We start from the raw sequence: 15739 nt of genomic DNA, 5'->3' as shown, positions 1-15739 counted from the left end.
GGTGTATAGTTTTGTTGACCCAAGGTAATTACTAGTCGGTACTTTACTAAATGATTGACAACTAACAAAATGAAACGTTTCTGTATAGCGTCTACCAACCCGAAATATAAATACTGCCATGTATACGTTGGTCGGGTATAGGGCGTCAACCATAACTACACTCTATTGTTTGCAGTTACTTTAAATACCCTTCAGCACCCCCACGACTTCTCTAGACGCCCGAACTAATCCTCTACTGTTCTGCGCCAAGTGCCCTTGCAGTAACCCACTCGTCGGTCATCTTAGGAGAGTGGATTCCACTGGATAGTGTAGGCAGCAATGCAACTTTCGCTCTTCCTTAATGTGTGACCTATACACTGCCACTTCCGCCTTCGGATTGCAGTCATTACGAGTACCAAGCCTGTGCGCAGACTAAGTTCTTCATTTGGGATAGTAGCAGGCCAGTGTACTCCGATGATACGACGAAGGTAGATGTCCACGAAGGGTTGGAGCTTTTGAGTAACAGTGGAGTTCACTTTCCATGTACTACTCTCATATAGCAACACAAACAGAACAGTCTTAATTTGATCTTCGGGTTGAGATTCCTCGCTTCCTGGATATGCAAACTGATCGACGCCTGCTATGATCTGGCCATTGATAAAGATAGAGAGAGTGCAATGACCCATCAGATGAGAATCTTGGTTTTGCCGGTGTTTATCTTGAGTCCAACTCTACTTGCCTCGCTTTCCAAATTCAGAGCCATTTAGGCAAGGTCCATAACGCGATGAGACAGCAAACCGATAAAATCAACGTAGTGGAGATGCTTGAGGAAAGACAGCATAGTCCATCGAATTCCTCCACGTGCTCGGGACAAGGCAGCATAAAGAATATCATCGATAACAAGAAGAAATAATCTCAAGGACAACCCTGGCGGACTTGGCTTTCGCATTAAAAATCCTCCGAGATTTTGCCTGGGTGCCGGTCGTGCCATTTGGCGCTATCATATGTCGTTCAGATAATATCTATTAGTTTGTACAGAATGCTACTCCTATGTAGAGCGTGACAGATAGACCCACTGTGAAGCGAAAATTGGGCCTACGCGCATTGTTCCCAAATTAACCGTAGAGTATTGCTGCAGTTAATGCAGGAGGATCCGGAGCGGAAACCAGCCTGCTTTCTGTAGATCAAGCTTTCGAGATGTTCTTTGCGACGGCAGGGACCAGCAGAAACACCTCCACCATCCGGCCCTTCTTTGGAATCTTAGCGAACATCCCCTTCTTCATCTCGGATTCTCAAGATTCTCTGTACAAGTAGAAATAACAGATCCGCAGTAACTGAATGTGTAGAGATAAATAACTATGCGAGGAGACCGTTAAGCCCAGCAGCTTTACTCAATTTGAGTGCATTGAGGCCCGAAATGATTTCTCTGCTGCTTGGAGGAACAGTCCGTATCCGCATTTTACGGTGACTAGCCATTTCATTCACAAGAGGAGGAACTTCATCGGATGTGATACGATTAAGAACCGTGGTGACGTGTTCTTCCCACATTTCCTGCACAGGACCATCGAACCACTTTCAAGTTCTTTCGTGATACGGAACACACTTCTGGAATCATTGTGTTTTGCGGCATTTTCCGCTTCCCTGCCCAGCGCAATAGTAAATTCCCTTTTGTTACGCCGTACACTAAGCTGCAATTGTCGAGATTTTCCTCGATATCGGAGTTCAAACCTTCAATCCATTCCGTTCATCGATCCACTTTCACAATTCGGCAGTCAGTCAGCCAACTCAGTTGAAAATCAACTGACTTCATGACAATGAAGTATGAAGTGAAGAATAATGTGCCTCCAATGACGAAGTGACGCAAGTTACATAAATCCACGAACCTCCCACCATTATCTTTGCGGTTGTCAAGATTGTGTTTCCCCATCAAATGTCCGTACAAAACGTTGTCATAGCCCACCTTGGCATTCAGAGCACCCATCACGGGCACAATGCCTCCTTTAGGAAACCTTCGTTGCGTGTAATTGTTCGTACAAAGCATCGTTCTCCACTATGTTGGAAGTCTCCGCTGATGCATAGCAGTGTACAATTGTGGTGTTCCTTCACCTGAACCGGAATCTTGCAGTCAGAAGTCTGTCAGAAGCAAGTCAACACCGACATTGATTTGCGTCTGCTATCACTTGGCTTTCCAGAGTACATTTCCATAAGTGAGGGTCAATGCTCGTAAGGTTACCACTAGTATGTGCCCTGCCCAGAAGTCGGGATTTGAACAGCAATTCTACCGAATAAGGTGAACTCAGGATACTCAGTACTAGGACTAGCTAAATCAGGGAGCGAGAACTGTTTTTGGATTAAAGTTGTGGACAGGCAAGAGCGAAAGCATCAGATAATTCTTGAATGCAAGCTTATACAGGAGGTCACTCACGGGAAGATATCCGCCCTGCACCTCAAGTCTCCCTATAAAAAATAGATGTTCGAAGGTACGCAGATAGTGGGCCTGCCAGTAGAAGAATCACTTAAGCTAATTACCGCAGGCAAATTGAAGATAGGGTGGTCTACATATAGGTTGAAAGAGCCAATCTTTTAAATATAATAATCGTGGGCCAACTCTGAAAAGAGTACCTCGAGAATTCCACAGTAAAATGGTACGACCTGAGTAATAAGTAAGTTAACTAAAACCTCGTTGGTAACGACGCAAAAGGCTACAACAACTTGAGCACGTTAGTTATCCACCACAACGGTAACATAGAAGTCTTAGAAGTCTTAGATTAGAGCCCAGCTTGCAGAGCAATACTTTACGGTAATCCCGCAAGGATATACACAGAAGTAGGTTGGGGCAAATCTGGTGGGGTTGAATCTCATACCCTAATCTGCCGAAAACTGGGCAGATCTTATAACCTTTTCGGGTCTTATGACCAATGCAAGTTCGCTCCACGTCAGCAAGGTTCGTTTTGATATGAGATCACGTCATTCGCAATTTGTAATGAAAATGATAAAAATAGATGGCATTAAGAGTGGTCCTATATTGGTCATTAGTCCTACGTTTCGACCTGTTCAACTCTCTTTTTCTATGTATCTTATTTAATAAAAGCGGAAGTTCGTTTCGCTTCAGTTAGTGAAGATTTTGATTTTTTTTAGTTAATAGGGAGTGGGAGTCGTATCTCTGAACAGGAACAGCTCCCAAAGATTGTCTTCTCCTCTTTGTTAGAGAAGCTGCGGTGAATATTATAAAACTTCATAAGTTTCATAACTTTTATGACATTCACTTGAGCTCCTTTAAGAAAAATAAGGAGGACATTCCAGGAAGATGTTCCTTTCTGTTCCCAACTTCAATGTTAGTGTCTGAATGCATGAATAGTGGGCGCTGAAGAGAAATTTCTAAACAAAGTTGAAATAATACCCAACTTTTATGGGAATCTTTTTTCTAAATACGAATATTTCTTCCCCGAACACTACTTTTTTCTTTTCACATCCACCTTTAACTAACGTTAGTGCGCACCCATATTGTATCAAACTTTCAAAGTTTGTCCTTGTTTTCAAGTTGTGAATGCCATTTTATGGTCATCTATTTTTTTTGGAAATTACCTGAAAGTGTGCAATATAAAGCCACCATAACCATGATGCTAACAACTCCCCATAAGTATCCTTTCCATTTCTGAAAATCTACCCCCACAAAAACGGCTATCGAGCAAATTATGTCGTTGAACCTTATTTCCCGCAAAAGCATGTAAATTCACTCCAACTCGACAGCTTTCCGTCCCTAATTAAATTTGTTATCAAAACTCAGTCGGTTATGTCGCAACACCTCTGCAGCATTTTTATCCTTCTCCAGTGAAAGAAGATATGAAAGGAGAAGTTGGCCAAAACCACAATTTATGCAATATGTATTCTGACAGAAAAAAAATGTTTTTTTTTGGAAAAAAACTGGAAATGTTTATGGATGAGAGTAAGGGTAAACAAACAGCGGATTCTGGATGAAAGTTGGGTACCATTGGAACCTAAAAATAGAATGTTTTTTACACTGCTTGCAAATTGCTGAGTCCTCAGGTAGATAGCCATGTGCAGGTCAAGAAAGGTTTCAACAAGTGTTAGTAAGAAAGGCAAACGCTCGCCACTTTCATGGTAAAGAGTTGAATATGCATGTGGTTTTATAATGACTTCTGCCTTAGTCACATAGGATTATATAGTATGCAATATTAGGAGGCTAGAAATGACGGCATCGACAAAGTTTCTTCTTTCTGATTGTTATTTTCTACCACTTTATTTTAAGTGGAACCTCGGTTATAAGGGTCAACACGCAGCCAATTACAGAGGCTGTCCAGTAGCGAAAGAGATACAAAAGCTGTTAAGGACCGCTTATACCAAAGTTGGTTGCTCCCGAAAAACGGCAACCAGAGCCATGCAAAAATAACGCCTGTTGTTAGATCCCAGAAAATAGGTGGTAAATGGAAAAAAAAAAAAATGACGATGGTAACCAAATACTGAAAACTATTTTAGATAAACTTGACATTTTAAATAAAAGATTTAACGAACAACAAACTAAAGCAATATAACGTAAGGAGACAGAAATATAACAAGAAAAGTAAATGACAAATGTCCTGAAAATCATAATTTGGAATGCACATGGGTTGCAGCAACCTACAAGAGTCCTACAGCACCTACAATAGTCTTCCTCAATACTGAGATGATAGACAATATGCCTTATCTCAGAAAGCCACCTCAGGGGTTCCACGAACGCTAAAATCCATGGTTTTTGCTCATACCTTGCAACACGTCCCAGTCAGCAAGCCAGAGGAGAAACTAAATCAAATTTTGTGATCCCAGCAAGAACGTAAGGGGGGTTTGCAGCCAACTACTGAAAATTACAGTAATATACTATTATTAACAAGGCAAACTGGGAGAGTGTGGCTTGGACGTACGGCTTAAACCAGCAAGTAATTACTTGGTACACTGACGGATCCCTCACAGCAGAAGGAGCAGGTGCCGGTGTCATTGGTCCAAGGAAAATGTGTTTGGAACCAATGGGTGGGTATACTAGCATATTCCAGGCGGAAATATACGCCATAGACAGATGTGCCTCCCTTTATCTCTAAAGGAACTAAAAGGGGCAGAACATTGCTATTCTCACCGACAACCAGCAATGATTAAGGTACTTAGGTCCAACCAGGTCAACTCTAAACTGGTATAGGAATAGTTTGAGAAACGGAATACGCTCGGCTCGTCCAACAAGGTTTGGATACTCTGAGTTCCAGGTCATGCTGGCAATGAGGCAACGGATGAACTAGCCAAGAAGGAAGCAGGGACGCCTTAACACGGATTCCCTTCTGGTGAATCAGAAATGGTTTCATGACTATGACATTAAGAAATGAAGAGAAACGGTTGAAGAAACTATACGGGCAGGCCTACCAGGAATGGAGCAGTCCAGGTACTTATTGGGGGATACGAAGCCATGCACACAAAGGATTGCTTAAACCTCACCAAAAGGAACCTCCGAATCATTGTGGGAATTCTCACTGGCCACTGTTGGCTAAACTATCACCTAGGGAAGCTAGGGATATCTAGGGAGACTGCTTGCAGGTTTTGTGCGGAGTGTGATGAAACCTTTATACACGTCCTAGGACAGTGTCCGGCACTTGCGCAAAGAAGGTTACGGCATCTGGGAGAATACTTAATACCAGATGCAAAGCTGAAAGATCTGGAAGTAGGGAATATGCTACATTCTGACGGTTATAGGCTTCCTTGAGATCCAATGATTATTAGGTACACTATAGCCAGCAAAAAGGTCACAATAGTTCTTTAAGGACGCGGTACGACTTTCCCTTAACAGAATAATAATAATAATTATTATTAATTTTATTTGAACAGATATTGGTATGGGGGGCATTTCGGAGCCTTGGCACCATATGGTGGCAGGTCCGTTAAAAAAATGATCACTTTCGGCTCTCCGCACTCTCCACCTTTCCAACAAATATCAAAACTAATACCGGCTTCGAAAAGTGCCTCAGTTTCATTTGATACCCTACATGACTATATTTGATGAAAGAAAAAATTTACATCCCCCTTTTGCATGTATAGGAACCCCCCCCCCCCCCTTCTTAAAGTCAATATAAAATTATGTAACTCACTATATGCGTGAGCATTCACATTTCCCACCTTTCCCACCTTTCCACCAAATTTGGTGTGAACCGCTACAACCATTTCCGAGAAAAATGCGTGTGCGCAACTAAAGCGTCTTCCAGCACTGCAACGATCTCGAGGATACTACCGAACATTGGTGAGCCAAGACAAAGTCGACGTCCCCTGCTTGCTAGGGTAGTCAGCTCCGTGCTACTCTTCGCAGCTCCAGTCTGATCAACTGTTCTGGATAACAAAGTGAACTGCAAAAAAATGGGAATGGCTTATCGGCTAAGTGCACTCCGGGTATGCAGTGCGTATCGGACAACATCAGGAGAAGCAGTATATGTACTAGGGATGCTCCCCGTAGACATCTTGGCAAATAAAGGCCGGAAACTCTACGACCAAACGTATGCAGCCGGGGAGGCTAGCGATTTTCGACGGTGGGACGGTGGGAATCTATCCAAAGAGATGGGACGAGTCACAAACTGGTCGTTGGACATACCGCATCATTCCGGATATTCGGAGATGATTTGAACGAAGCCATGAGAAACCAAGCCACGAGTTAACGCAATTCTTAAGTGGACATGGAAGTTATCTTGCTTATTTACATCGATTTGGTCACGTCGAGTCACCGTGCTGCCCAAGATGTGATAACGTGGCTGAGAATGCGAAGCATGTCATATTTGATTGCCCCAGGTTCACCGTGCACCGAACAAGAATGGAAGCGGTAGCAGACAGGCGCTTAACACCCGAAAACATTGTGGAGTTCATGCTGGAGTCAACGGATGTTTGAAACCAGGTTGTAAAGGGACTGCAATCTATTCACCAACAGCTTAGACAGGAAGAACTACGACGAAAACACGGAAGGGAAAGAACCATAATGAGTCGCAGTTATAAGCTGATCCAGCCTCGCGACGCAATGCTTTATAGGAATTCTGTGGGGAGAGTGGAATGAGAAGAAGGTGGTTTTAGTGAGTAGAAGTCCCACGTGGCAGGAGCCAGCAACAGGTCTTGAACCTTTCTACCCCCAACGCCGAAACAAAAAATAGACAGACAGACAGACAGTAAACCGATTTTAATAAGTTTTTGTTTCACACAAAGCGGAAAAAATGCAGCTAGTGCCTATTGATGTATGAAGAAAGCCGACAGACAATATATCTACGCCATCCAGAGCCAAAAAAGAAAAGTATGACGAGCTACATAAATGAAAACCTAGCCAACAGAAGCATCAAACAAGCATATAGACTAGTGAATATAATTAAGAACGGTTATCAACCCAGGATTAGCCTCTGTAGGACAAAGATGGAAACGTCATCAGCGATTCCGACAGCATCAACAAACATTGAGCGTCCTATTTTGCAGAGCTTCTGAATTCGATAACCCAAATCAAAGGCGACAGCAGAAGAAGCGGCGAGGTTCCAGTTGAGCTGTTAAAATCCGGTGAAATGGGTCTACTAAATGGAATACACTAACTGTTACTACGCATCTGGGAGAACGAGGAGATCCCAAACTGCCGTAGTGGTTGAAAGTCGCGAGGAAAAATTTACACTTCATTGTTTTCGAGGACGTTGCCGACCACCACATTCGCGCACTCCCCCGAAAACATCAACATCACTATTGAAAGTACTTTCTCCCAGCCGATGTGCACGATGTGCAACACCATACCAACACTACCGACACCCCCTCAAAGATTCGTCCTCTTTCACCCCAAAAGCTACCTTCTCCAAGGAAAGAGCTTGATGATCTAATGAAAAAGGATATTTTCAGACCTTCCAATAGCTGCTGGTCACCTCCACTTCATTTGGTCTCCAAGCCAAACGACGAATGGAGGCCTTGCTAAGATTACCGGCGTCCGAATGTTCCGAGAATTCCTGACCGGTATCCTATTCCACTCATTCATGATTTCGCGCATACCGAAAACGGCTAATTGCATACCTTTCGAGTTCTTCGAGTTCACCAGGATGACTTCTGGTGCATTGGTGGATTTTGCTGAAATGTGTTTTTCTTTTGCCTTTTGTACGGGCATTTGATGGTGCGGTCTGCTGTCATCAAATTAGGATCTATTCAAATTCAGTACAGTCGCGTCCTCGACTCATCTCGCATCGTTAACTTAGCTGTTGTTATGTCTCTGGACAACACAGACGCGACAGCCTCATCGGACCCTCAAGTGACCGCCCTCGCTGTGCGCGTCCCCCTTTTTGGTGAGGGAACCCAAAGATGTACGCTCCCATGTAAATTCGCGCCTACCTCAAAAAACTAGGTCTACGCTGGGTCCTGCCGACGGCCACCCAGAACGCACCGCCACGTCGGCTAACAATTTATGACCCTCTCAGCAGACGCAGTTATCTTGTTGATACTGGTGCGGCGGTTTCGGTTCTTCCCGTACCCCGGCACCACCGGCTATTCCCACAACCTTTAAAACTTACGGCGCCAAATTCCTCGCGCATTAATACCTACGATTACAGGCAAGTGGACGTGAGTTTTGGCTTGCGTAGGACGTTCCCGTGGCGATTCATCCTGGCGGATGTCAGCTTCTCCATTTTAGGCGCAGACTTCTTGTGTCACTATGGGTTGCTAGTGGACATGCGGAACAGGTCCCTTATAGACTCTATAACCAATCTTAATTCGTCAGGCAGAATCTCATCACACCCCAACAACAATCTTTCCGTACTTATGAAGGACATTACTGGCTCTCGTGTTCGGACACTCCTCCAAAAGTTCAGCGAGATTACTACCGAATGTAGTCTCTCTAAACTAGTGAAGCACAATGTGTAGCACCACATTAACCTCACTGGTTCCCCTGTCTTCTCAAAGGTGCGTCCCCTACCACCCCAAAAGCTGGCTATTGCACAGAAAGAGCTTGAACAGCTTATGCAACAGGGTATCTGCAGACCTTCAGACAGCTGTTGGTCTTCCTCACTCCATATGGTCCCTTAGCCAAACGGCAAATGGCGTCTCTGTGGGTATTATAGAAGGCTAAATGCACAGACTGTTCTTGACCGATATCCCATTCCACTCATCCACGACTTTGCGCATCATCTCGCAAGTTGCCGCATCTTTTGGACCTTGGATTTAACCAAGGCCTATCACCAAATCCCAGTAGCTCCAGAAGACATTCCAAAGACGACAATATGCACACCCTTTGGTCTCTTCGAGTTCACACGGATGACTTTCGGGTTGTGCAATGCAGCACAAACCTTTCAAAGGTTCATTCACTCGGTCCTGCGAAACCTCGATTTCTGTTTCGTATATTTGGATGATGTTTTGATCGCTTCTTCCTCAGAGCCTGAGCAATTAGCCCATCTCGAGTGCATTTTTCAACCACTTCAGCCACTTCATTTCCCCTGACGGAATACAGCCCTAGAAGACAGGCCGTTCACAGTGTTCACGGACCATAAGCCGCTCACGTATACTTTGAAACAAAAGCCTGACAAAGCGTCCCCTCATCAGCTTCGACACCTGAGCTTTATAAGCCAGTTCATGTCCGACATACAGCATGTGTCCGCAAAGGACAACATAGTTGCTGACGCTTTGTCTCGTGTCCCCGAGGTAAACATCACCGCCCCACTCGATGTCTCGGCTATCGCCAAGGTGCAGGTGGAGCAGTGCTTCAGAGCCTCAAATCCAACCCCAAATACAAATTTCAGGAGTTACCCAGCTTCGGCTCGAACCTCTCTCTCTGCTGTGAGTATTCGGAAAACGGACCCCGGCCATGCATTCCGACCACCATTTGTAAGGAAGTGTTCCACGGGGTTCATGATGTAACGCATCCAGGCATCTGGACGACAAATCGGTTAGCCACCTAAAAATACTCCTGGCCCTCCATGAATAAGGGCGTCAACTCCTGGGCCAGAGAGTGCATGTGTAAGTGAAGTGTAAGGTCACCAGGCATGTAAGAAAAGAAGTGGGTTCATTCCCACGCACTACCAAGCGATTCCACACAATACACCTCAAGATCGTAGGCCCTTTTCGAGACTCGCAACATTTCAAGTATTGCCTCACAATCATCGACAGGTTTACGCGGTGGCCTGAAGCAATACCTCTGAAAGACATTAAGGCGCAATTTTGTGCCGAAGCCCTCTGTCGAGAGTGAATCCCTCGCTTGGGGTCCCTGCAGTTCTTATCACTGACCAGGGAATGCAATTTGAGTCCATCCTTTTTTTGGAGTTAGACAAACTCCCGGGATTCGCCAGCGGGCTACTGCATACCCCGCAATCCAATGGGATGCTAAACCATTGGCACCGGACGCTGAACTCCACCATTATGGCCCGCGACCATCCATCCTGGACTCAAGTCTCGCCTCTCGTCCTACTTGGCCTCCGAACAACCCGCCAAGAGGAATTTGCTGTCAGCCCCCCGGAGCTAGCATACGAGAAGAGCCCAAGGCTCTCAAGTGACCCGGTCTTCGATGGCGCTCTCCGTGGCATATTTGAACTCGCCACGAGAGGGAAGAACCAGCCGTGAAAATTCCGTTGATTGGTTGCAAACGGGTCTTTAAAAAATCGATCGCTTTCTTCTGACCGCAACTTCCGTCGGCACAGGACGTACCTTTGCACATAGTAATAGGGAAGTATTTTCAGTATACTGTGATAGAACAGCATACAGTTTTGTAAGAATTCGTATAAATACTGACTTTGACAATTAATAAGAAATACAAATTTCGTAAGAAATTAACGTGATCTATTGCCTTATAATTGGAACGTTCAAGTCCATCGGTGTTTCCCACCGTTAATGGGAAAATTCGATTGGGACCACGCCCTCTCCCCCAAACCATAACATCGCCCCTGTAGTAGAATGGTGTACTTCAACATGGCTTGAACCAGACTGTGCAAGAACCCCAAGCCATCGAAGGAAGCCGTGTGGATTTAGGTACAATACCTGTGGTTGACAATATTATGGAAACTACAACTATCCATTAAATTTCATGTAAATACCGCATTTCGAAAACTAGTCTTTCGCTCATTCAATACATCGTCTTTGTTTGTTCTTGTCCTGTCTGAGCGTACTATATTACGGCCAGAAGGCAAGATTTTGCAAATAGATTCCTAATCCGCCTTAGCTTCAACGGTAATTTATTAGTTCATCCAGTTACCCCTTCACTTTTTCGTGATTTTCAAGGATTCGGAAATCAGTTTAATCTGCTTCTCTCCTAACAAAAATTGCGAAAAAATCATTATTTATTCTATTGTATGTAAAACTCCTTCCAAGCAACTGCACACTCCCCAAAAATCATCACCGGATGACAGTAAAATTAAATTGTCAGAAGGAGTCAGAAGTCAAATGTACAATTTCACAGTAATTCAAAGGATATCTTCATTCCAAACACATTAATAACAAACAGGATTATTGAAAAACGCAAATATTTTAAAATTTATGGCACAAAATATCCAAAGAAATTACCAGGTGGTCCAGGAGGTCCTGGTGGTCCTTCAATTATGCCGGTGGGAAATTCGTCACCCTTAATTGTGGTGGTTAGTCCTCTGTCGCCCTTATCTCCCTTGTCACCCTGCAAAATAAATAAACAGAGGCAGTGATAAAAGTGAGATTAATGTCTGTTTGATTGTTGAATGGTGATTTTCGTCTATTCTACGCTGTCCTCCTCTCTCTCGCTCGTTCTCACTTATCTACCCTCCAACATTTCCCTATTCGTCCTGTATATGTTTTTTCGCTTATCTTTAATAGTGCACAGTCAAGGGACACGGCATCATAACAATAGAGGTGGTTACCGCCTCAACAGCAGATACGAGAATACGATGATGTTTTGAGCGACCAAATGGACGTAATCCATTCCCTGGAGAATCGGTCATAATTTTTTGGAGGAATCAACTTATCGTACACATACTCTTCCGACAATAGAGTGGCGTGTTAGGTACTCGATTTGAAGGAGCAAAGAAGTGTTTTGTTTGGGTTGCTGCCGCTGGCTTGGTCGGGTTCGAAGACCCGAAGGGTTCAGATACAATAGGCCACTTATTACAATTGAACAACACGTCAGACCGACGGGTGAAGAAAGAAAGCCACGTTATGGAGAATACACATTGGAATCGAATGTTCAATGAATTGTGCAGTGGCTTGGAAGGGCTACTTCCCCCGGAGAGTGAGCATGATAGAAGGTCGTTTGGGATAATAGGCTATCATGAATGAAAAATTACTAGATAGTAGCCGTATGTTTTGAAGGGTTGTTTTGTTGTCTTTTCCATAATTTATTCTCTATACAGAGATTGCAGTCGGGCTCATGTATTGTTTTCTCATGGAGATGGTATTACGTATGATGTTGTGACCTTCCAAAGTCTGCACTAAATTGAGTCTGCAAATATTGTCCTTATATCGGGAGAGAGAGGAGGTAAAATTTCGGCTGAAATGAAATGATATATTCCCAGAAATATTATGAATTACCTTCAAACCGGGTTCGCCGGTCTTCCCGGGCGGTCCCATAGGACCTAGTTCTCCTGGTGGCCCTTGAGGTCCTGGAGGACCTGTTTCTCCAGGTGGTCCTGTTTCACCGTCCCTACCTGGTGCACCTACGGCTCCTGGTGGCCCTGCTGGACCCGGCGGACCAGGTTCCCCTGGTTCACCCTAACGAATAGAAAACACTGATTAAAACCCAAGTATAAAGAAATTTATTGGTAAACCCATGCAATTGTCACACTAAGCATTCACTTTTAGTTTCCAATCTAAAAAACATGCTTCTACTAATTAGTCTTGTACCTTACCTTCAGTTGAATTACTGTTGCCGCTGATATATTCACACCTGCAGCTTGCAACCCCTTACCACCAAACCAATAAAAATTAAATGATGTAAATATTAATTCAAAATAAAATTTCAAAAAGACTACGAGAGAGAATTTTCTGAACATTCGATAAGGATCATATGGCATAGAAAAGGATGGAATAAGCTCACCAAGAAAGATAGAAGATAGAAAGATATAAAAATATGTCTAGAATCAAATCTTCAGGATTCCCCACAAAGCCCTTCCCTAAACGGACTTATGCTATAACTGGGGTAGTTACTATCTATATCTAGTTCGTTATGATTCAATTTATTACGATTATAACCATTCGAATTCAGATAAATGATCCTTCCCAGAAATCATTATTCAAGATTCTACTGCAATCCAATTAGTATATGCCTGGCTCAATACCTTCCCAATTAAGGGTGATATTCAATGGTTTATACACTGAACTGCTTGTTTGCTGGATAAGGTTGAGGTTATTTCAGGAGTAATTTTCACCCGATATCTATAAATAATCGAAAATTATTATTTGGGCTTTAAATCATTCCGAGAAAGTATTTCGTAAAAAGAATGTAAGTGAAGGACATGGTCTCCTCTTCAAGTTTTTCAAAAATTGAATCATTTCTTTTGGATTATATGAGTAATTTCACGGTTACAATAGGTACAAGGCAACGTCAAATATAAAAGATATTGATTTGTATGGAAGTCCTTGGCTTTGCTTCCTCTTCCTTACAAAAATATATATTTCCTCCTTAATATATTTTTCAAACTAATTTGGAATCTTTACTGACACCTCCTTCACATGGTTGATTGTATTACCTACTTTTTAGAGCGGCTCGAGTTGGTTGTGCGTCGTCCTATTGACCTTGTTTACTTATATCTCGTTTGCGTCATAGATGTTCCTTGATTCCCTCCCCCAAAGACTTCCTGAGATGCACTCCTTTTCTACTGTTTTACGCCAAATGCCTTGGGGCAGCCCGCTCGTCGGCCATCTTGGGAGAGTTGATTCCACTGCATGGCGTAGCCAGAAATCCAATTGTCACCCCTCCCTAATGTGTGACCTATCTGCCATTTCCGATCACATTGTGTGCGGATATCAAGACTGTGCGCCGGGCAAGTTTTTCGTTTGTAATAGTATTAGGCCAGCGTATTGCGGTGATACAACCAAAACAGGTGTTGAGGGAGGCTTGGGGCATTTGATTGACAGTGGTTGTCACTTTCCATTTGCTACTCCCATATAGTAACAAGATCACTAACAGAGAACGGTCTCAAGTTGATCTTTGTTTATCTTCAGGCCAACTCAGCTTGCCTTTCTTTCCAAATTCAGGGCCATTTGGCCAAAGTCCATCACCCGGTGAAAGAGCAAACAGATGTCATAGTCGGGTTGTTTGAGAATATATGTCTACTAACTAATCCACGTCTTCTGGACAGGGCAGGAAGAAGTACGTCAGCGATAACAAGAAGAAATAACATCGGTGACAAGATGCAACCCTGGCACACTTCGCTCTCGACCTCAAAATCACAATGTCAGAGTCTACCTCGAAACAACACGTAATGCCATGATATGTCGCTTTAATAATAGCTATTGGTTTTTCCGGAATAACCCTCCTGTTCTTTCCACTTCTTCAGTTGCTCGTCATCGTGGATGAGGGGTCGATCATTATCGTCCTTCAAAGGACCATCCAAGCTCTTTCGTAATGCGGTATATACTTCCGAAATCAATGCATTCTGCGACTGACCAGCTCGAAAATTCTCTCTTTTCACGGCATGCAATACCCTGAACTTCCCCAAATTTCGCACGGTATCGGAATTCGAGTACGCCATGCTCGTCATCACTTGCAAGGGTCAATAAAGCCTTTAGTCTCTTCTTTAGGAAACCTCTCCTGAACCGCTGGTAATTGCTCGTAGAAAGCATGCTCCACTATATCGAAAATTTCTGTTGGCACACAGCACTATACAATTGAAATGCTCCTTAAACTGGACCGAAATCGCGTCTGCTACCGCTGAGTCTTCCAGAGTACCAAAGCACATTGGCATCAATGTGACAAGGGGGAGAGGAGTACTCTCCAGAGTTCCGCCATCTTACATCGCTCAGGGCCAGAATCTCCAGTTAATATTGTTGGGATTTCCGCTCGAGTTGGAGAAAGGATGACACGAAAAGACGGTAGAAGTAAGACAATAAGTCGGGGTTGCAGGAAAGCTAGAGTTTAACTTTCTACTTTTATTCGCTTAATGTCGTCATGCGAAAGAATAGCATTTCCTGCAAAAGCGTTTCTTCCTTTCAAAATAAAAATTGAGCATTGAGGTCAGAATAATATCACGCACTAACCATGCCTCGATTGTGGAGAAAACCGATATGACAAATATTTCACCATGAATTTCTCGACTGAGAGAGATATATCAACTTTGGCCGGTACTCTTTCGCCGCTCTTTCTTCACAGCGTACTCGTCTCTTTCGGCTGCGACGTGTAATAATCGGCTAGAGTTCTCACATGCCACTTACTAGAATCGATCCTGCAAAACAAATGTACAGGGAATTCTAGCGGCCATTTTATAATATCCCAAACTCCTTTCACGGTCTGTTGAGCATTTTCACAACTAAGAAAGAGACGTTTTTGTTCCTCTTTGGGAATTGGGGGAACTTAAGTCCGTATTTAGTTGATGTGGTACCAGACTAATTTTAGAATAATATATTCTCCCTTTTTTTGGTCCGCAGACCCCTTTTTTGGGCTTAGTAACCAAATATTTAAAAAAGACGAAGAAAAACTAACTCACGTTGCTCCAGGGCCCCTTGTTCCCTTCGTTCCTTTACTCAGTTATGTGATTATTTTCCTCGGTGAGATTCCAGGCAGCCTCGATATTGACGCGGTTCTTCTGCGGCTAGCATCCGTCGCTCTGGTTTTCAACCTTTG

At 43.6% G+C, this 15739-nt stretch overlaps 1 protein-coding gene across 10 annotated transcripts in view; it reads right to left on the bottom strand.

Moving 5' to 3' along the window:
- The window catches only part of LOC119651203 (collagen alpha chain CG42342), a 259891-nt gene that overhangs the window by 109233 nt on the left and 134919 nt on the right, over positions 1 to 15739 (bottom strand). For 7 of the 10 annotated variants that reach the window (XM_038054646.1, XM_038054654.1, XM_038054644.1 and 4 more), the window contains 2 exons: positions 12490 to 12669; positions 11497 to 11602 (listed from right to left, as the gene is read on the bottom strand). In XM_038054646.1, the coding sequence (XP_037910574.1) occupies positions 11497 to 11602; positions 12490 to 12669 (286 nt within the window). Of the gene's footprint in view, positions 1 to 11496; positions 11603 to 12489; positions 12670 to 12806; positions 12861 to 15739 lie in introns of all 10 variants that reach the window. The other 3 variants (XM_038054648.1, XM_038054647.1, XM_038054652.1) reach the window with 1 other exon arrangement.

Source organism: Hermetia illucens, chromosome 3, assembly GCF_905115235.1.
Source record: "Hermetia illucens chromosome 3, iHerIll2.2.curated.20191125, whole genome shotgun sequence".
Classification (NCBI taxonomy): Eukaryota; Metazoa; Arthropoda; class Insecta; order Diptera; family Stratiomyidae; genus Hermetia; species Hermetia illucens.
Note: the sequence above shows the minus strand (reverse complement) of the source record. Positions and strands in the feature narration are given on the sequence as shown.